The sequence below is a fragment of the Gallus gallus genome, chromosome 15, assembly GCF_016699485.2.
Source record: "Gallus gallus isolate bGalGal1 chromosome 15, bGalGal1.mat.broiler.GRCg7b, whole genome shotgun sequence".
NCBI lineage: Eukaryota > Metazoa > Chordata > Aves > Galliformes > Phasianidae > Gallus > Gallus gallus.
The window spans coordinates 3,778,114-3,801,457 of record NC_052546.1 but is presented as its reverse complement, the minus strand read 5'-3'; the positions used below and the strand labels follow the sequence as shown (position 1 = coordinate 3,801,457).

Genomic DNA, 23,344 nt, shown 5'->3' with positions numbered 1-23,344 from the left:
TTTATTCATTAAACCCTTCCTTAAATAAACCATACAAGGTTTGGAAGTTTCCCAGAAGCTTGCCTGTATAGGCTGTCGTAGTGGTAGGTTTCTTGTTTCTCTGGTAATCTTTATTTAACTTGGTTGAATCAGGTTGGAGCAGACCAGCATCAAATCGGAGATTTATGAGCGCTGTTAAAAATATTAGGAGTGGAGAAAAATAGTGAAATGAAGTTCATTTCCTGGAAAAAGAGTAAGTAGGGACCCCAGAGTTGACAATATCTAACAGCAGAAGAAACACTTAGTTACTGAGAACAGCAACAGTCCTTCGGACTGAATAACTGAAACAGTATATGTTCAAGAAAGAACTCTATTCTGCTATTTCCCCTGATTTATCTTGGCAAAGACAGTATGCGTACTCTTACATTACCTGACAAAACTAATAGGATGTCAATGCACATTGACATTTAATAGGATTTCAGTGTATGTTGAGGAAATAAAGGCTAAAAACCAGGCTAGTTGTAGGACAATTTTATTCACCTAGAAACAAAGGGTCAAAAGTCACAGCAAGGAAGTTCGTTTTATTTTGTAAACTCATTAAAAAGATGTCCGTGTACAAAACAAAGGGACATTTTAACAACATAAGTGCAAAGGAAACTATAAAATCCAACATACTAGTAAAAAGTTGAGTTTTCATTTTCTCTCTGCATTATTCCTTGCAAAATATCATCTTCCATACCAGTCTGCACACAATCTGTTGTTAAAATCATTATAATTCAGGAGGCCGACCGAATGTGAAACCATTTGCTCTGCTATAGGAATGTGTTGCTGAAAGATGCAAACCCTGCAGCATGGTAGCCAGAACTAAGACACAGAACTGAGGGAACTGGCTTGAAAGGCTTCTAAATTGTTATTGTGAATTCATCTTCTGAGATCTCCATCTCAGTCCTTTCTGCAAATATTTAAAATACTCCTTAGGGAAGTAACAGTGTTAGACTGAAGAATACTCTGTCAAAAGATGTGTGTTTTCATTTTGGCCTAATACATCCAATGCAAACTCAAAACCATTTCTGAAGTAAAACCATTTCACTGCCAACAAATGTTTACTATGCAGCAAAACTTAGAGCAGCTGCATGCCAAGCTACTGCAACACACAGAATCAGCACATTGCCAACTCAGCCTTCAGTATTGGACAATCCTGACTGCAACTTTGGATCTTAATGGCCGAGTTCACTTCCAGCAAAAGACGATTACATTTTTTTTCATTACAGCTGATCTGCAACTTAATTTGTCCCTGCTTCTCCCAAGAAAACCGACTCTCATGGCTTATGTATGTTTGTTCCTGCGACTGCTACTTCAGGTTCCTGTGAAATGCTTTCTTTCCTATGCATCTTCAGTGTGGGCTTGAGACAGCTGAGTGTTTCTGTAGATCCACGGTTTTTCACTTAGCAGTTTCTCAGTCAGGGCTAACCCACGCCACACGTGACTCGCTGCACTCAATTTCCAAGCATAAGTCCCAGCTTTCAAGAGTTTAGTAAACATCACATGATTACAAAGAGCATCTTGAATTGCCTAGAGTTAATACACTTCCAAGATTTGTGTTTGTCCTCTGCCAGGACATAGTGCAAGAAATGAGCCCCACCAACATAAGGCACTTACCTACGTTAACTGAGAGGGGCAGGGGCGAGAACTCTTGTAACATGCAAGTCTAGTAAGAGTCTCTCTGGAGAAAACATAAGATCTCACAGACGCAGCACGAGCTGCCGTAGTAGCCTTCTCTGTAACAGACATCAGATCCTCCCATTGGCAGCTACGTCATTCATCTTTGATTTTTGATGATCATATTTCACAGAAACAATAAGGAAAAGCAAGAGGGTTGCTCCTTGGATGGCAGCCAGTAAAAAAAAGTAATAATTTAATTGGCAGCCATTAATGTTACCTAGAAAACAAAATAGGGAGGAAAAAATAAACATTAATAAAGAATATATAAGTGAAAATGTCAATCCCTTCAAGCTTAAGTACTGAAGGCTTCTTTGCAAAAAAAAATGGGCAAGACCTTTCCACCTGACTGCGTAATTATGCAGGACAAATGATGGAACTTTAAAGAAAATACACTTCATCTTTCTTTTGTGCTTCAGTGCCTTAAACCATGTAATGTCACTGAGGAAGGAGGCAGACTCTTACTGCTTTATGTCCCTTCTGAAAAGAATGGCAGGAAGCCACTCCTACCACTGTAAGAACTTGGTGCCAATGAGGACAGTACATATGTAGCAACAGGAATGCTTCACCAGAGTCAGAACAATTTTAAAACTTTAATCATCTTCCATTCTTCCCCCTTCATCTTAGATCTCATTCTGCAAAATTGCAATGCTTTGCTGACCTCAAATAAAACAGCTGAAAATCTCAATGATTACATCTATATACGTAAGTAACAGAAATCACATCTATTTTTTTAGGAGACAACTCATTTCAAATGAAAATAAAAAGAATCAGAAAATGAATGGTATGTTGGAAGAAGTCTGGCAGCTCTGTAGCTATAGGACAGCAGTTTTCTCAGCCCTCTTTTGGAACAAAGTTAAGATGTCATGAAATAATACACGGTTCCTTTTGGTTCAATTCACCTTTGACAGTCCCTCAAAGTTGTTACAAATGAGTGAGCTGTAGCACATTAATTAATGTTAAATTAAGAAAGCTCATTGCTAAAACATTATTCCTCTATTAAGAAATACCCACTATTGCTGTACTTCCAGAACAAATATATCGTGGCTCATTTCCAACATGCCACATGAGCCACAGCCAATGAGACCATTAAGATTATCACAAAGGTTAGAAGGTGTAAAAATACTGAAGTGTAGATCCATCCTAACAAGCTGTTCATGCAGCGTGCCTACAAATGTTCTGATTAAATTACTTTAATTACTGAAACTTATGATTCAATTAAACTAATTTCTAGTAAAATGCAATAAAATTAAACCAAGTCTTTCCTTGGCATTTAAAATACAATATACGTGCGAATCTCCACTTCAAGAGCAGATGTGGTTAAAAAGTAGTAATTATCCTTTACGAGATAGGATATTAAACCTATGAAACCTCAAGTTTCTGTCAGAGAAATAGCAGTCATTTCAAAGGCAGCAATCAACACTGACATGCCAGCAGAGAATAAAATTTGTCAGTGGATTTTGGAGGCAGGTAGTTATGTCAAACGGCGCAGTGAGTTGGCTCAAATAGGATCAACTTGGTACACGTGCTTATAGTTATTACGTAGCAGCTAATTAAAACAATTCAGATGTCTTTCATTCAATAAAGTCTTCTCCTTACAATTCCTGCTCTTGAAGGTCTAAGTAAATTTTGTATGAGAATTTGCTAACAGCTTTCAATAGCATTAGACCAAATCAAACAGCAGATCTGTTTACTCTCCTGATACGAACAGTAAAAGTAGTATCAATAGAACACGCTACAGATGGAAAGCATCCATTGAGTGCTACAGCCTTGAGCCAGGCGTGATTAAACTTCCCTTTGGTGAGGACACTTGCCTAAAGCCAAGGCTACTTGTCATCTTCTGCATTTTTTTCCAAGAATGCCTTAACAAACAAAGATGACTTCCAGAAAGTGTTACTTTTTGGTAAAACCAAATCAAACAGAAAATTCTCTCATACCAATTTTAAAGCAAATTTTGGCCATTTATACACAGAAGGCCTGGAATACGTTTTGAGGACTTTTCACATTCCTTGTGTTTGAATTAATTAAACCATTGATGATGGTAGGATTTTCTGAAATTCCCAAGGTGCCACCTACTGGTACCAGTATTATTTTTAATTTCAACTGGCAATATAAAGCAAAAGTTCCACTGGGTTTGAAAAGAGTAGAAACAGTTAGCAGACAGAAATGGAAAAATTAACTCATGGTAATTGCCACAAAGACTCTTGAAACTAAGAAGCTGAATAATCGGTAAGAAAGATTTGGGTACATTTTTTTCCCCATATCTCCAGAAAGTACTTTCAGTACTCAGGCAAAATACTAAATGTGCGTTTCCCATGCTTTCATGAGAACAATGTACTGTGTTGCACTGTCACATTAGTTGAGACCTATATGCAAGATGAAACATAGTCCTTAACATAACAGTAGACGAGTATATATTTTCTAAGTAGTAAGATTCAACAGTTCCACATGCTTGATGCTCAACTGTTTCTGAAGAAAGCACTTGACTTCATAGACTGCATATAAGCTGAAAATAACTTACCAAAATCAGTGTGATTACTCATCCAGCCAATTTCTTTAATAGACACTAGTGCCAACAATCCAGATCCAACAAATGATCCAATCCCCGAAAAGAAAAAAAACAGCCCCATAATAGCACTCTGCATAGATTTGGGAGCAGCTGAATATGCAAATTCTAGACCTGTATTAAAAGAAAAAATGTATATTAATGAGAAATCTAAGAAATCATAGAAATTTGTCCCTGTTCAGTGTTATAGAAGTTACAGATGTATGATATTTCTGGTATGTTAAATATCCAAAACTAGCCTCAGATTTTGAGAGACATAGGAGACTGAATTAATGAATTCCTACTATTTTCTAGTTTCCCCTAATTGCTTTATGAAACCTGTTAAATAATGTAGACGAAATGCTAAGACATGGCCTGAAGAAGTGATGGAGCACCTGGTGGGAAGGCAGGGCCAACCCAGGGGAGCTCAGGTGCAGGCAATGTACCTGAGTGATTGGAAAGGGGTGGAGCCAGGATCCAGCCCTTCCCAGACCTCATTTAAGGGTTGTCAGTGGAGGTGAGAGGATTTCTTACTGGAGATCCTTGCCTACCAGTGGCCTCCCAAAGGTAAGCAGCTCTTTTCCTTCAATTCTGTGTCTGCTGCATTTGGGTTCATTCTCGTTTGCTGTAGCTAAAGACTTTGTCACCCTATTATTATTGTGATACTTTCTATCCCATAATAGCATTACAGTTATCAACCCTCAAATAGATGACACTTGAGACCAGCACTTTGATCTCATTAACATTACATGTACGATATCAAGGAATCTTCTGATGCAGCCTATTCATTTTTCTATCTAATTTTATCCTTTAAGATATATATTAAACTAAGCCTGATCTGGCAAGTTCCATGTTCACCTGGTTTTATGCATTTCATCTGTTGTGCAGTATTTATAAGGCATGTGGCCTTCCTTACTAAGAACAAAGTAATCAAGAACAAGGTCTCTTGTGTTGACCAGGAACATTTATTTCTCATAGGCTCACTGTCTGTATCTCTGATGTAAACAATCAGTTGTATCTGAGAAGACAGCAATTATTTGCAACTTAACTTTGATTTAGGATGCTCTGAGCCCATTGCTTTAAGGCTTATATAAATGAGAATTCAACTTTAAGCTAGGCTTATTCTAATTTCAACCAAGAGAACCAAGGAAAGAAACCTAATCCAGTAACATCAATTTGAAAACAATCTGTGCTACTGAAATTGAATACCTACAGGACACACAGGTTAACTTTCTGCCTTGCAAAGACTAATGCCCACTATTAACTCTTTCTTTAGAGCAATATTCCTGTCAAAAGGAATTATTCACAAGAGACAGTCAAATCACAGAGCTTCTTCTGGCAGATGAAAGGCTTGTTTCAGAACAGGCTGCTTCATATCAAAATTAATGAAAGAATCCACTGCCTCATCTAACGCTTCTCTTGCCAGATTTACAGTTGTAGACCTGAAAACAACACAAATCTTGTGTCTCAGATACAAGTGTATACTTATTTTTGCTGTTATTGGTATTTAACTTTTGCTACCTCCAGACGGAGGTTAATTGATAGACACTGGCATTTCTCTTCAAAAAAAGGCGTAACACTTCAAGTGCAGCAGGTCAATTTGCATGATGCAAGGGAGCTCTTCTAAGAGAAACAGAACTATGCGCTCTCACTTACTGGTCTAACAGCACTCTGCACTGCCACCTGAGAAATCTCTGATAACCAACACACTTCTCTTTTCCTTTGCAAAGTACATTTGAATGGTTCAATAGCAACCTGTCTGCGATTCTAGATGGGAACTGAAACGTTCTGTGTGCAACTCAGCTGTGTAAGTTCCTGTACATTCAAACCACAATGAGAATTGCTATGGAGAAGGAGAGAGTCACAAAAACCTCGTATTTATTTTGAGAATTAAAAAGTCAGTTTTCTTTTTGCTGCTAGTAATAACAGTGCAGACTTTTCAAGAACTATTTACCTGGCCAGTCTGACAAAAAACAAAAACCCAAGCATACTACTCTTGAGATACAATAGCCTGTTCTTCAACCTGTTGTAATCATAGTTGCTACAAATGTTAGGAGTATCATCCATATTTTGGTCCTCAGGCTTCTGCATATACTGTGCAAGTTAGGCTCAAGAACATCATGTGGAAGAGCACAGGCCATTTCTTTCATTCACTGCACAAATAGACTGGGTTGGTGGAAAAATCTTAACACTCAAAACAAAAATCCAGAATATGTACAACACTACCCCTTTTTTGGGGGGAGGAGGGGAAGCATATCTTTAAACTAGGTTTGTTGGAAACATTATTCAAGAATTTAATCTAGCATGAAGAATACAAAATCTTTTCTTTGCCTTTAGAGATGCTCTTGCCTGCTGGCAGCCAGTGATAACAATTTCATGCTAGCTCAAACAATCACTTTTGATATTAAACCCTCTAGTTGGTGTTGTCAGGTGAGATGATGATTCCCAGCTATATAAGAGTGCTTTAAGAGGACTGACAGAATAATACAAAACATTAATGCAATGTGTGTCATCTTTTAAAAGCAAATCAAGTGTAACTACTGTGATTTAATAAGAATATGTTTAGTATTACAGTAAACAAAAAACCAGCAGCTACCAAACCTATGTTTCTGCTCTTACGATATTTAGTCCCCTTTTATTTGCAGTAAATATTTTCAAATCAAGATAGTTTTGTGACCATTAACAGTTCAGTTTTGTTGGTTGTGGGCAAAAGAGATGCTTCTATCAGCTTTGAGTATCAAATTGGTAAAGCACATTCTATTAAAGTCTTGAGGGGCCTTCTTAAAGATACTGGGAATTCAGTTTAGATAACAATCAGAAGGCAGGGGAAAAAAGCTCTGTAAAACAAGACAAATGAAAATGTAGTACAAAAGCAATTAAGATCTGCATGGAATTTTTGATTCAAAGAGAAGCATTTGCATTTTTTTTTTAACATTGACCAAATAACAGGTTTTGAAGTTACAAAGCTGTTGATACAGATGCAGCAAGTGCAGAAGAACAGCAGGGTATTCTCATAAGAATAATGTAAGCTTTAAAGACTTTGCTTTCCACAAACAAATCTACCAGAGCAGTTGAAAAAAAAACAAAACAGAAATATCACCAAACCAATCCTTAAATTGGAGCTCAGCTTGCAGCAGACTGATAAAAAGGAAAAACAATGTGTAAGAGAAGAAATTTACATTTGCATGAATAGTGGCATCACAATGAATCATCTGTTTATCTGAGCTCCAATTTAATTGGCATGGTCCCTGAAGTTGTAACTAAAGCTAAAAAATTTTACTCTTGCTTAAAGCTAAATATAGCCTCAGTTGCAGTTAAGTAACTTGATTAAGTGTGACTTCCATCTTTAGGGTGTTCTATTTTGGATTTGTGATGGCTACTGTTCACACATGCTAAGACTCACTGTAATAGAGGACAGCAGTGGCTATGCAGCTGTGCTCTCTTGTAGAGGATACTGTGCTACCAAATCATACTTTCCATTTAAGAATTTATGGCGTTTAGTATCTGAGGTCTTGGTGTGCTTTAAAGATATTGAACTCTCCCCACACCTTCCTAGTGCTGAAGCAAAGGGAGGACTTCCCTATGCATCACTGTGAGGCATGGAGATAAACAATTTCCAAATCTGCTAAGTTTGGAATATGTTGCAGTAGTTTTTACCAAGTTGGAAAAAAAACTTACTAGGAACCTCCTAACTGTGCAGATAAACACAGAAAGCTATTTCAGAAATAGGAAAAAAGAACCCAACCCATGAAAGTCACACTTTTTTTTTTCTTCTTGCAAAGAAACCCAGGCACTTTGTTTCATTTCCCAGCAGCTGTGATGACAGTCAACTACACATAACTAGAAATCTGATAGAGTAGAAGTTATCTCCTCCACAGGCCATGTGACAGCTGGGGCCACTGCCAGCAAGATCCTACAAAATTGGGGAATCTTGTTTTACTCACTGTTTGCCCAGTGTGAGGAATGCAAGTGACCACCTACAGGGAGAATGAAACCAGGAAACTCCATTCTAAGCAAACTAAGGGAAAGAACTATGCATAAAGCCGCTTTGAACAGATGATCTTCTAAGTTCAATATTATGAAACAGTACTACAAAATATTAATAAGTAACTGTAGTTAAGCAGGTAACAGGAGATTTTAAAATGAAATCACTGGAGTTTCTAGTGTATTACATCAGGTAGTGCTGCAATTCTACTGAAGTAGCATCAAAATAACTGCTTATGTGATCATGAATGTTTTCTATTATTAGTTCTAGTTATCCCATGCTAACCAAATAGCAGGCAAACATTCAAATGCTGCTCTGCCTGAAACTCAGTTTTGAGAAGACTTCTTTAAGCCAATTTTCAAATGGGACAAACAGCATGCAATGGGAAAGCAAGCAAATAAGTTATACTGCATAATATTGCATTTGAGGACATCAGTGCTCATTTATAATGATTCAAGAAGGAAGCATTTTATGAGAACCCATCATTTGTGATAGAGAAGAAAGCAGATCTAATACTCAGAATCTCTTACCTGCTATACTTGCAAATATTTCACTGAATCCAATGAGCACGTACTGAGGAATCTGCCACCATATTGGCATATCTGCAGCATGGTATGTAACATTTCCAATTGTCTGATTGATTGTTTTAACCTTTACAATTTTCAGTCTGTTGCTTTCCAGAATTCCTACACAGAGTGGGAGAGGAGGAAAAAAAAAAACACTTAAGAATTAAGAGGAATTAAGAATTAAATAAAGATTTGGTCCTGCATGACAATTTATGAAATAGGAGTATGCATTTCCTCTTCTGAATGGAAATCACTACAGACTACTCTTATTATTGTTACCTCAAGGAGCATAGTTCCTCTACCAGAAAATTGCAGCCGTTATGTTCTCATTCAGTAGCAATAATTATAAAAACACTTAACCTTTTACCAGATGGATTAGCTAAGAGCTTTCTCACACAAAGTTTGGTTTGGTTCTTTTTTTTAGGAGACGTGTGGCTTTTTTGTCATTGCTTTCCTTTTTTAAAGACACTTTGATAAACTATTCCTTTGCAGTACTACATGGTGCTGGTAAACCTGGAACCACTTTGCTTATTACAATGGCTACAATAATGCTATAAGGAGTGACTTCCTTCACCTCATCTGTTTTTGAGGGAACAACTGTTCTGAACTCAGTACCTCTTAGTGCTGGGCCATCACACTTTCTATGTGTTCCTCATTTCTTTCCAGGTGATCACTTTGACACCTTTTTTAAAGGCATCTTTCTTTAGCTCTTCAATTAACTCAGTAATTAAAATAAAACTGGATATGTTGATGTTTTGTTTTTAATGTAGCTGACAGTTTAGAATGAAGCTTAGAACATTAACAAAGCAGCAGATCCAGCTAAGAACTCATACACAATTTCCTTCATGGATATTCAGCACAGAATTACGGTTTTCAAAGCAGTAAAGGATCCTTAATGTCTTTGACATTCTTCACATCATAAGAAGTTTAGGAGGTGGTTAGCAACACAGGAGTGGAACTGCATTATACTGAACTGCCATAAGTCTTCAAAAGCGAGTACTTTAGAATCTAGAATCAATTGATTCTTTCTTAGTCTTTGAGAGGCAAGCTTCAAGTTTAATGTTACTTTATTTGTAGTTAAAAGAATCTTAAATTCTTGAAATAATTGTTTAAACTCTATAAATGAAGTAGATTTTCCAGCTGAATAACCTCAAATCCTGCTGCTCAGAATATACGATAAAATGCATGAAGCGCAGCAAATGTTTGCTCTGTCTCATCAGCTGTAGTCTCACACAGTTTATAAGGTATTTAATACAATCTGAGCATCTAATAGGAAGCCATAATAGTGTCCAGAACTAATGCCAGTTAGATAAGCAAGTTAAAATGGAAACATGGCCCAAACAAATCATTAGTATACTTTTGCAAGACTTCAAGTTAATATCTTAACAGCCTCAAGTGTTCAAAATTGAAATCATTTCCTCTAAGGCAGAAACTGTGGGAAGCACTGCTGTATTTTAGAAACATTAAAATATGGCTTCTATAAATACAGTTTAATGAGAAAATAAAAGAAGTTTATGAAACAGAGACAACAGAAGCTTTCCCCCCCACATCAAACAGATTTCTCTGTGCCTCAAAGCTGCCACAATGGAAGCACTCAAATTCATGTTATGAGGAATGGATGCCAAATTATTCTAAAAGGCTCAGCTTTCCACCCAGATTGCAGGTAATCAAACCAACAGAATTGCACATCACATTTGTAGGTGAATAGAACAGAAAGCATTTGAAATTAAGGATTCTGCTACATGAAGTCATTCCCCAGTTTAGCAATCCATGCTCAATATGCTTTAGCCCTCCCAGTACTAATACTGATATTGCTGTTTTTGAGTTCAGTTCCATGTGAGCCAGCAGGTTCTATTTAAAGAACTGACATTTAACTGTTTTACATCACCTTCTTTTGCTGGTAGCCGTGTCCTGTGTAACACAGAATAAGAGAAACATTCCTATTTTAAGTTTAAATGACTTTGCTAAAAGAACTTTACTTGCCCACATACAAAGTGACCTTCGCCTAATAAGGTAATTATCTCTCTCGTTGAAAGAAATCTTAATAGCCATATAAAGTGTCCCTTTCCCTAAAATATAGGAGATTACAACTGCTAAAATTAATTTATTTAATGCTATAATGCTTTATCAATATGTTCATTACAGTGATACTGGGTGAAGGCTATTATTCTATGAAGCATTGCTCAGAGATGTTCAGTTCCACATCAGCAGTGCTTAACAGCTTTAAATCATCTCAAAAGCAGCTGATTTATGATTTGAACAGAGATGCCATCTTTTTCCTTTCATGCTATAGCTAGGCTATTTTACACTACAGTAATTCCCAAACATTAGGGAACATTAAGGTAAGGGAGAAAAAAAATACCATAGTGGGAAGAAGAAACTCTTGTTCAGCAATAACCTAACTTTATTATTTCAGATAAAGGGAAAGAATTTTTAGGTAGAAATTCAATTCTTTTAAATTCAGAAGTCAGACTGCATGAAGGAGCATGCTTAATTTCTGAACCTCTTTGTTCTTCAGGATAAGTGTTCAACTTCAAGGTAAACAAGTAATAAATCAGATAACATGGTCTTCTATAATATAATAAAGTTTATACTAGGAGCACTAAAGGCCTCAAATCCAAGTGCTAAACACATTGTTCAGCCAAGCACTGATCAGTGAAGATAAGGCATCTGTTATGAAAATATGGTTGAAGATAAATAGTTGTCCTGAATCAAGCATACTAGAAAGTAATGCTGGCAGTTAATTGAGCAAATATATAAACCTTCTACACTGAAAATCTTAACTTCCAAGTTGATTTTAAAAGGTATACCCGAAGTCTATTTCAGGCAGGAAAAAATGCTCCCATTTTACTGGACAAATTCAAACCAGTCTAGTAATCTTTGAATAAAATGTCCTTCATTGTAGGAAACACATCCATGCAGTTGTGTTCCAGCATCTTATGAAAAAGACTCTTGAATAATCTTGAATTAAAGATTTAAGAAGACTTTCAAAAGCTTTATTTCAAATTGCTGATTAAATAACTATATTAGTAGACTTTCAATTTGCTTTCTTACCTGCAGCAAATGCTGAACACATCACAAAGAACATCCCAACTGCAATCCTCTTCAGTGATGATGGAAGCAAGCCATTCCTCTTCAAAACAGGGTCCACTAATTTATCTTTTAAGGGTATTAGGATAAGAATAAGCACTGCATCAAACATAGTCAGCCAGGCTGCTGGAAACTAAAAGAATAGATGACTGAAGTTAGGAGTTTCATGCTTAAGGGTTGGACTTTTCTTTCATTATATAACAAACAGAAAATATTTTTCACGAAATACTGATTGAAGGTTTTTTCAGTTTCTCTTGCATATTTTGTTATATTTATTAAACAATACACGTAGATCGCTCTGAAAGTAATGCCACCTATTTATTTCCATGAAAACTACGACAGATAGAGCACACTGTTTGATAGAACAAATTCTATCTACAAAATACTATTTTTCACCACAGTCACTACCATTAGCTGATTGGTGCAGATGAGCTGATTTAAATGCTCTTCATCTTGTGGTGTTACAGCTGTGCGTGGCCATCCAGAACATGGCCTGCTTTTCACATCAGTGTCACCACTCTTGAAATGCCTCTTCACCACCTCACTGTGCTCACATCCGTATACTACAACATATGCCCAAATTAATGTAGTACATGCAATTCATGCTTTTAAATGCTCCATGTCTATGGCTGCTGCTTCCCATTAGCCATTACCTTAATATTCTGGAGTTTTTGTACAAATTTGTTTTGCGTTTTCACTAAAGGAAAAATACTTTTCACTTATTGTGCCCTACTTACCGTATGAACTGAGTTGGTGTCATTTGCTATTTCAGGAATTTTCAGATGAAGACTTTGCAATACATATGTTGTCTGCATCTAATATTAGGGAAGACGAGTTGAGGTTATTTGGACAAGCCCAACTGACACCAAGATGATATTACTTTAATAATTAACGAAGTTTACACCAAAAGTAAATTTCTAACTTAAGAAACCAAGAAGATCTACAGTTAGAACATTATAAACTCTTTTTAAGCCATCAATTTAATTTTACTAAATGCACAAAGAATCATGCATATGATTTTTAAATACAATTACCCCAAATTTCCCTCAAATATGTGCTAACCCAATTCATCCCACTAAGGAAGAACAACTAGAAGGGAACTAATTAAAAATGCAATCCAGTCCACTGACCCTGACCTATGTGAATCAACTGCAAGATGAAACAGTGCAATATTTAAGATACATTAATTTGTACAGCTATGAAACATTTTAATTATAAAGTATTCCCAGTAACTGCTTTTTCTCTCTCAATTTCAGGGGAAAAGCCTGACAATTCTTCATATACAGGGAAGAGTGCCCAGAAGAAATATGAAATTAGATACACTGGCATACTGGTAAGTTAATTCAACTCTCCCCAGTAATTTTATCCAAAAAAGCAAAAGTAGCTACCATCCTTCAGTATTATTTTTGCTAACAGAATGTTATGTGATGCAGCTCTAGGTATGCAAAAGAAAAGTAGTTAGTATTATTCAACACATGGGTATTAAACAAGGCATGCAGTCAATACCGGAGTTCTGAAGACTGCTGTTTAATATTCACTTCTTTAGAAGCACAGCTACTAAATGGTAACTGCAAATAAACCTTATAGAACAGTATCTCATCCCCTCTCCACTAAAAAAAAACCAAATTCCATGTACTTTCTTCAAGTAAAAGCTCTGTGAGGCAATTTTCAGAGAGGAGTTAGGTTTACAGTCTGGGCTCAGAACTACAGCTTAACAACATAGTCCCCGATCTTTCAAAGGCAGTTATGGCCTTTACACTTGAGATTGCTTTTTTACATAAGACAAAGAGTGCACAACCATTTGAAACTACTCACTTGAAAATACACTGTCCAGTAAGGTATTAAAGCCAAAAAGACAGGGATAATCTTCACAAGAGCTTTCACATCTTCAACTTTATCTTCTCTGAATGGGCCTCCCCGTGACAGCTTAGCCATCTCAAACAGGCTCTGCTTACGAGGCTGCTGAAGGACTCCCTGGCCTTCACTGTTTAAAAGATCATGGATAGGTTCATTTAATAACAACAAAACCTGACTTGTCTAGTTATCCTGTAACACTATCTTTCATTATAAAAAAAAAAAAAACTTATGCATTTCCAGAATAAGTTATTCTTAACAGCAAATTAACTAGACCAGAATGGATCAGTTGCAGGTGAAAGCACAAGGCGAGATGTTCATTATAAAGATTTCCTTTTTTTCCCTCATTCACCCCCACATATAAATAAATGGGGCTGCAATATGCAGAAGTAAACAGTACCACAAAATGCATTACTCTAACTCACTGAGTTGTCTTACAAAACAAATATGTGAAAGCCATTGCTGCAGAGGCACCTCACATATCTTACAATCAGTGACCTAACTCAGCCACCAGTGTACCATGGTCATCTCTTAAGAGTGAAATAACCATTTGGAAAGCAAAAAGCCCCAGTGGCTCCACAATACAATCCCCAGGAACCAAATTTCTCAGCAACAGTTCTGGAAGCAAAGCTGCATATCCTAGTGTATTCTCTCCTATGACTTACTGCCAGCTAGCCTGTGCAAATTAGTTTCAATTCTTAGGCTAATTCACTGTAATTCAGACTATACAAAAAATCTCATTACAAACCTATTAGTCGAATGTTCCATATGTCTTTTTCTTGAGCAACAAGAATATGCAAGAATTTTAAACATGTCTGTGAAGGCACTACCATCAGGTGGCTTTGTGATGAAGAAACTCTGGCCACATAAGAAAACCATGAACGAAATCCCAATGCAAATTGCTGGGATACTATATCCAATTACAAAGCTCACATTCTGTTGAATGTATGCAATGCCTCCCAGAGAGAGAATAGCTCCCAAATTAATGCTCCAATAAAACCAATTAAAAAATCTTCTTGTGGCTTCTGGACCTCGATCTTTGACCTGGAAAAAATTAAAAACAAGTTGTTCAATTTCTGAAGGAAATTAAAGAGTGTTTATTAGAATTCAATTAACGACAACACAGCGAAGAGTTCAGGTTTAATTTAGATGTAACTGTTTTAGGCTTAGCATTGTATTTGATGTAATGATGCCTTACTAAAACCATCCCGTGATGTCAGTGCTCTTCCAGAAGTTCAGTATTTGGACTGAAGTCACACTGAGGCAAAACTGCACAGCTTCTCCAGAAAGGCTGTTATTACTTCTACTGCACTGTATCTCTTGTGGTCATTTCTCCAGACAAACGTCACTCAAATTACCATCCCATAAACCACACACACATTGAAATAACTTATTTTTAGTAAAAAAAAAAAAGTTAAAGTACCCCAAAATCCATCCATTGCTAGTACTACAACTGCTTCTTCCAACTGCACATAGCTCACAGTTGATCATGTTCCATGTTCCAAGCCTCAAATGACTATTTGGTGATTAAAGCCCAAACTCCAAATTTAAGTTCTAACAGTCCCGATTCCTCTCAGGTTGCCTGAGGTTTCAGGCAGTAAAAACCCCATTAAGCATTTTCCCTTCAATCACGTCAGCCCAGTTCACGGTGTTCTTTTTCTGCTTGAAGTGTTTCTCAAATGTAAATAAGACACCTCTACCTTACAGAATCATCCTGCACAGATTTTACCATCACTCTTTATTCTCTATTGCCTACCATAAGTCACCCCATGTGGTTGTCATTTAGTCACAAGAACTAAGCATAACTCATAAGCTGTGATGTAAGGGAAATTATGCAAGTTAAAATGTGAAATACATTTAAAAAGATCAACTTGTCTACAGAAGATTCCATAACACCATATTTGTCACTGTTTTATGACTGAAAGGCCATTAGCGTTGACCATTAAGTACCGTGCACTGGACTTGCTGAGTCAGTTGTTGACAACCTCTAATTTCAAGTTTCCCTTCCTCATTTTGCCAGATCTTGAAAAGATTTGTGTTTAGTTTGCAATACAGAAAACAAACTATGTCTTGAAACACATTTTTAACATTGTCAGTTCTGATTTATAGCTTCAGGTTTCTCAGTGGTGCAGAAACCTTACTGTATCATTTAAGCAAAATGAACAAAAGAAATATTAAAGCATTTATTCCTATGCATGGTTCACAGCATTGTTAGGCACTGAAGTATGCCTACGGCAAGTCAAATACAATTGCAGAGCCTGCAACTTAGAAATTCCCCTTCTCCAGAGTCCGTTTGGTACCCGTTCCTTCATCTTAAGGGTCATCAAGTGTAGCAGTATATTAAACTAGGTATTTCTCCCAGATCCGAAATGATAGAAGGTATTAGCAAAGAATTACATCATAGAAAGTGTTCCAGTTTGGGTAATGAATTATCAACCTTTTCGACAAAAGGTTTTAATTTCTTCATGATAAAGTCTCAGTTCTCTTACTGCAAAAAAATGACTTCCCATCCTCTCTCACGAATGACCTTGCTCATGACTATGCAAAGACAAGTGAAGGCATGAAAGCAAACTTTGGTACAATATAAGAACAGGGAAAGCACAGCATGGGATTTCCATCAAGTATTATCCCAGCCTCCAACTCAGAGCTCCTGACAAACTTCCTGAACCAAGGATAGCCTCCATCTACTTTATGACCTGCAGTTGAATTGTCTCCCCGCTGAACTCGTCCAGCCTGCCCTGTGAACCCAGGTCAGCTCTTAGAGTCCATAACAGCCTGTGGCAAAGAGATCACCATGTAATTACACACTGCAAACATCACCATTTATCCACGTTGAACCTGCCTCATACTAGCCTCGCTTGTGTCCACTAACTCCAGAAGACAAGAGAAGGCAGCTAGCTGAGCTTTATCCCACCGCTGATCCATTTCTACCCCTTTCATTTCCAGAAACTGCATTTACATCCTCCTTTTAGCTGCCTTTTCTGAGGTAGTTATAGGAAGTTATAGACTTTTGCAGGGTTCCTTGCACAGAAACCACTGACCGTGAGTGTGGCTCTTCCCTGGAACTTCCCTTCCCTTCTCCAGGATCCTTTCTGAGACAGAGTCACCAAAAAGGAACACAGACGCACCACAGACCTACAAAGAAAACAGTTCATGTTCTGCTTTCCTATCAAGGTGCATACATATGCACAAAACATTACATCACAGCCATGCCTGAAATGTCACTACAGCATTTCAGTGACCAACATTAATAACTCATCAAAAATCCCACCAGACCAGCTGGTCGAAGAGCTACAAAGACACCTCAAAAGAAACAGAAAACGTGGTAGAATTAAAAGGCAATCCTTGCAGTTCCTTTCAAACGTTGCAACATTTACCCAAAGTATCAGCTGTACTTACAGAGGGCTACCTAAAGTTTCTCCCTGTTGGCTATTACCCGAACTCTGTGACAGCACAAGATACATTTGTTCTCTTAAGTGTTCACTGAATGAACAATAAATATTTATTTCTCTATTCTGTTACTAATATTGTAGATGATACATTTTCATATGTGGTCAAGAAGAAGAAAAACATATTGAAGTTTATTTTCATTTAGCAAGGACAAGCATTTTTCACAAAATTGCAGGAATTCTTTTTCCCCTTATGCTTGCTTGCATTATTTTCAATCATCCAAGCAGAAAGAAGAATCTGCCCTTCCCTCTGCTCAATTTCCTCGGTGCTCATGCACAGCAGCACTGTCCTTGTGGTACCAACACCACCAGCTTCATTATGTTCTTAACATCCTCCCTTCAGCTGCAGCAGGAAAGCGATGCAAACATGGAGCATCAGAATGATGTGTGTCCTGGATCAAACCTGTCCTGCAAGTTGGTCCCATATCCCTGTGCTGAAAGTCAATATAGGTACATTTAAAAGATTTTGACCCCATTGCAGCAGAAAAGCTTTAAATCGTTAGCAATGCCTAAAAAGATGTGGAAAAGGACACCTACTTGGATTTACAATGTTTCAGTCAAACTTTTAACACCAGTGAAATGTAAACATCAGTAATACCTCAAGGCTGGAGTGCTAGGCTGCCTATCACTGAATTAAAACATTGCACTAAAACTGTTTCAAAGGTGCCCCAAATCAAACCAACAACAGCTGATATCTAATGCACACAATGTAATTGTTGTAGGTAACAATAAAAAAACCCCAAACCCAAAGAATAATAGACAATGAGTAACTGTAAGTGTTCTGGTCACAGCTGCATTGTCAATCATTGGCCAGCTGCTATTGCTGTCTGCACTGAGGTGGGCCTCTAAAGAGGAAACAAAACTGTTTTGCTGGTCTCAAGACATCTAACGTAACTTTTGCAAAAGAAAGTTTAGCCCAAGCCTTGAAATTTCTGCTGTCCAAACGGTCATTTTCTTGATATATCTGATAACTATCCTCTACATGTAGCTAAACCAAATGCAGAAAGAAAATCAATATGGCATGCTGAGTGTTATAATTGGACCTACACAGCATTGGATTTCAAAACAGTAAGGAATAGTTCTCAGAGCCAAAATTTTGAATACAAAATGCTTATATTACACTGATTACGGTCAGATGAGATGCAATTACCACCACAGTTCTCATGCTAAAGAATCCCAAGTGCCTGTAATATTGTGTTCTAGAAGCTGTGCAATAATAAGGTTATTTACAACCACTTTCAGTAGAAAACAGAGCCCTGTAACCCTGCCCTGCAATACTCTACGCCTGCTTAGGATATAAAGTTAGCATCTAACAGCCCTGACTAAAATGTTAAACACAGCTCAAACTAAGAGAATAACTAGTTCTTTAGCTACAGCACTCTGGAAAAGTGGTCATTAAAAAATATGTGACTGACAGCAACCTCCATGGCACAGCTGCTGCTGACATTCCTACTCAGACCTCATTCTGACTTAGAAGAAAGATGATCACTTGCTGAATTACCCCTCTCCTGCATTTTTCAACACCAACATCTTAGGAGATGACCCAAGCAGTCCCTCCAACTTGACAACACTGCTCAAATATTAAATTCTATTCGGCAGGTTCTCCTAGTTTTTATGTAAAGAGCCAGGAATCTATACAAGTGATTCACTTACTGTTTGAGAGCAACTGGAGAGAGCTCTGTAACAAAGCTGTGCACTACCACTAAAATGTGATCACTCCACCTTGCCAGTCTGCTTCCTCTCAGTGCTGTCCTATCTATGGGAGCAAACAAACTGTTACCTTCAGATTGTTTGAGGCCCACAGTCTCCTAAGTTAAATAACAACAAAAAAAGGCAACTTGCTGTTAGCCACCTTCCTTTCTTTATAGGGGTCTCCTATCCTTCCCAAAAGAAAGGCTGAAAATCACTTTATACCAGCAACTTCCAACAGCACCCTGCCTTTTGCAGTGCTGAAACCACTGTTGTTAAAGTAGCAAAGCTGCAAGATTTTTGGCAAGATAGGGACTGATATATTTAATGAATACAATGGCAATTTAGGAAGGAGAAATTGTGTGGGATAAAACTAGCATCTCTGATCACCTTAACTCCAAACCAGACTCATCCCTAATTAAAACAGTGGTACCAGCCGATACCAGACCAGTCATCTACTACTAATTTTTGGCTTCAGATTAGCTTTCACAACAACGAGAGACAGTCATATCATTTCCCAACTCTAAAAAGTCATGAACTGCTGCATAGAACAGGAAGTGACTGCAAAACACTCCCACCCAAAAGGGGAACTGGAAACTGCCAGGTTATAGACATCACATGCTTATAAGCACATGCTTGTATTCTGAAAAGCATCAGCTCAGATTTAGACACGAGCATTGGATCAGTCTGCAGCTTCTTGGGGAAAAAAAAGCACCTTTATTCTCAGCAATCTATACCTTTGTGCACAGCAGTTTGCTGTGTTACCATGTGGGGAGAAGCCACTCATAAGGCCCAGAACTGCACCATGAGCTAAGTGGTACACTGTCACACATTTAACACATAAGCTAGAGAAACAGAGAAGAAAAATTTGGTCCTCAGCAGAGCAGTAGTGATTATGAACCAGCAGGAATATTTCTTGTGCTTCATCCTACATAAATCACTGGGAATTACCTGCACACCTTGCCAAAAAGTGCTTTCACTGAAATCCTGAGGGAAAAGACAAAAAATAAACATAAAAACTCCAGATACAGCAGCTACACTTCCACTGGCAATGGTTCTTCTTTTGCTCTCTCCCTGCCATTATTTATCTCCTACATTTAATGGTCATAAAGTGTCCTGAGGATAAGAAGTCAGTTTTGAAAAACACCTTACAAGATAAAGTCATATTAAAGCTATTTCACTTGATGGGCTCGTGCTGGTTTAAACAGAGCTGATACACCGGAGACGTATGATCCCAGTCCATAATAACGTTTTACATTTATATACTGCCTTCCACCCCAGAATCTATAATATGTGAAATGCCAAAGAATGAGAAATGTAAACTGCACAACAGAGAACAGAGGGACACTTGGCAAGGAGATTGCGGTAGATCCTAACCTCTCACAAACTATTCCATGGTACTTTTGCCTGTTGCAGTAGCCAGCACTCAATGGACCAGTAATATGGACCAGTACGTTCCCTTCTTCAGAACCTAGAATGGATTTGTTAGGAAAGCTGCTCAGTATCTAATAATCTGAAATTCTCAATTTGTAAAGCAGGAATTAAACGTGAGTTCTTCACAGTCAGCATCCTACCTTAGCATGAGACTACAAGAGAACACATCTAACAATGCATTCCAGACCATACTGAACTATGAACTATCTGTCAAATACTTTCTGTAAAGTCACTTAGCTCTGCAGCGATGATCCTATGAATGATATCACTGAACTGCATCTCAGCATGACCATTGGACAGCACATGTCCTTATGAGAACAGCTCAGGTCATACACTTACTGCCCAGAAAGCACATTCCCACCGGTCGTCTGGAACAGCATCAGCCTGCACAAAAATCCCACTGCAGGGCACAGTGCTGTAATACAGGTGTTGTTAGATGTAAGCTAAACACCACCTGTTCATTCATCACAGTAGGATGATAAAGGCCTCGGAGCGCTGCCCCAGAAGACCCATGCTACCCTTGTAAAAGCTAAAATGTTTATCAGGTATTCCACCTGATGGAGCTCTGAGGTCATATTAACTCAGTGCAAACTCCACCAAGTAGGATAGCTGACAATGTACTCCATGGACGCCAAGAACCCAATCCAGCTCCTCGGCATGGTGACACCCTCAGCCAGATCAGGTCCCCAGGCTGCACAGAAGCCAGAAGCTGTAAGAGATCAGGCACGGTGCAAACTTCAAGACCCCATCAAGCAGGGCACAGCTCAGCAGCCTGCATTATGCAGGGGATGGGGCTGGAAGCCATGAATCCCTCCAAGCACCTACGTGAAGCAGTTGGCACACCGTCCACCCCACCGAACGTGGCTGACACCCATCCCCTGGGCCACACCAGCACCACCGAACGCCGTGAGAACCTCCACACAATACTTGACCTGGTCTGCCCCAAACGGGGTGATGTTGGCCTTGACCGACCCGACGCCCAGCCCCACCAGCACCAGTCCCACGAAGGTGGCAGCAGCACAGTAGCGGGTGGTTCCCACCTGGGAGCAGGGTGCCAGTGTGGCGTTGGTGGCCGGCGAGGAGCAGTTCTCTACAGGGTACAAGGGGATGTCCCCGCAGAGGCCCTGGCGAGTGTGCGGCGCGGCGATGACGGGGAAGGCCAGCATGCCCAGCAAGTAGAGTGCCATGCTGAGCAGGATGGTGCCGAACTTGCCCAGCAGCGCGTCGGCCAACCAGCCGCCAAATGGCGATACCAGGTAGGTGATGCCCATGAAGAGCAGCAGGGCCTGGCTGGCCTGGGCGCCCTCCCAGTCGTAGGGAGGCCCGTTGAGAAACAGCACCAGGTTGGAGGTGATGCCGTAGAAGGCCACTCGCTCCAGCAGCTCGGCCAGCAGCACGGCAGCGCAAGCCAACCGCCGCCCGTGGAAGGCGCCGATCGCCGCGCGTCCGCGCTCTCCGCTGCCCAGCAAAGGGCTGCGCTCGCTCGGCTCGGCCTCCTCCATAGCAGCGCCTCCCCGCCGCGGAGCCACAGCTTCCCGGCCCGCCCGGAGGTAACTTCGGCGCGGTCGCGCGGCGGGGCCTCGCCCGACCCGCCTGCGAGTGGGGGGCGGAGCAACGCCATTGGCTGAGCTCGGTGTCACTCAACCGGCCGCGCCGTCACGTGAGGGGGGCGTCCGGGAACGGCGGCGCAGGAGGGGCAGAGGGGGTTCAGGAAGGGGTGGGGCTGTTTTGTGTTGCGTTACGGAGTGAGGGGCGCGGGCTTTGGGCTGCTCAGGTCGTGTTCTTGGCTATGTGGCGGCTTTTTTTCCCTCGCGTTCTACCCTGCAGCTGTTGCTGAGGTGCCCGGCAGGGTAAAGGTGTCGCAGGTGGCTGCAGCAGAGAACATTGATTTGAACGTTGTCTTGTGTGTTAGCTCAGGCTGAGAATTACCTTTTGGGCTTTAAATGGAACCGTGTGTCTTCATTAACTGCACGTACCCGACCCTAGCTTCCATTAGAGCCCTCATTTCATTCTCTGCTTGTGTTTTCTCCAGCGATAAGGACAGTGAAATTAAAATGTGATTTATTTTCCTACTTTGCTTCTCAGTCGGAAAAGCAAGAGCTGGGGTTGTCCTCATGCAATGGCCATCGTGGGGAACAGCCATGAATAGGTGCTGTATGCATCCTGCCTGCGTCACAGTGCCGTGTGTGCACAGCCCGGGCACTGTCACCATGTGGGTATGTGTGCCCACATGTGGGGCAGAGCTCCTTATCGGAGGCGTATGCGGTCACAGTGTCATTAGTGCAGGTGTCAGTGCCAGGAGGTGTGGGATTGAAGAGGATGTGCATTGGTTGCCATGAGAATGGGGCACTGAAATACGCTTTTGTTCCACCATCACATGTGCTGGGGTAAAGGCATTAAAGTATGTTACTGTCCCCAGCACTGGAACTTATAGCTGCAGTTCTCAGCAGCACCGAGTGGGAAAGCTGCTTCCCATGGGTGGATTGATTGACGTGCTGTAGTTGCACCCAGTGTGTAGGTATGAGTTAAAATGTTTGGAGCAGCGTTGCTAATTGAGCAAGCAATGCTTGTAAAAGTAAATTCTTTCATTTAATGATGGGCCTTTGTAAATAACATACGCCACAGAAATGACTCGGTAAATATGTTTGCTCTCTTAGTTGGTTGTACATCGTGTCAAAGGGCAATGAGGAAAACACAGCCAGCTTAACAGACATCTCTTAGTGAACTACTGCAGCTTAACCCATTCTGGAATTTAAACCATTGCCTTTCAGGTTTGCTCCACTTAACACAGCATGTCATATTGCTTGGGATAACATTTTCTAGGGAGTCCAGTGGTGTGTCCTAGGGACTACAAAGTAATTAAGCACATTTTGTGTTATTGTGTGCTTCGGTATATGCAGCTATGGTGTTTTAGGCCCTTGGTAATTCACCTTAGAGAATGAGGTGAGATTTTATATTGGACTACAAACACCTACCAGTGATAAGCAGTGTTTGAAAACGTTATGTCACCTCAGTCTTCAGACATTGAGAAATA

At 39.6% G+C, this 23,344-nt stretch overlaps 1 protein-coding gene across 1 annotated transcript; it reads right to left on the bottom strand.

Annotated features, from left to right (window-relative positions):
- Positions 1-495: 495 nt before the first annotated feature.
- SLC15A4 (solute carrier family 15 member 4) lies at positions 496-21,881 on the bottom strand. Its single transcript, XM_415099.8, has 8 exons — positions 21,243-21,881; positions 14,487-14,782; positions 13,700-13,868; positions 12,622-12,699; positions 11,849-12,017; positions 8,759-8,914; positions 4,220-4,378; positions 496-1,918 (listed from the first exon to the last, which is right to left on the bottom strand). Exons 1-8 carry the CDS (start codon positions 21,810-21,812, stop codon positions 1,770-1,772), a joined length of 1,746 nt encoding a protein of 581 aa, XP_415099.4. The 5' UTR covers positions 21,813-21,881; the 3' UTR covers positions 496-1,769.
- Positions 21,882-23,344: the final 1,463 nt, after the last annotated feature.

Bases quoted from the DNA above. Each gene is read 5' to 3' on its own strand.
- SLC15A4 (XM_415099.8), bottom strand. From the start codon at position 21,812: ATGGAGGAGGCCGAGCCGAGCGAGCGCAGCCCTTTGCTGGGCAGCGGA. The intron at 4,379-8,758 runs GTAAGAGATTCT...CTTTTAATACAG, and splicing joins AATATTTGCAAGTATAGCAG to GTCTAGAATTTGCATATTCA. The intron at 1,919-4,219 runs GTAAGTTATTTT...TTTGTTTTCTAG, and splicing joins GAGTAATCACACTGATTTTG to GTAACATTAATGGCTGCCAA.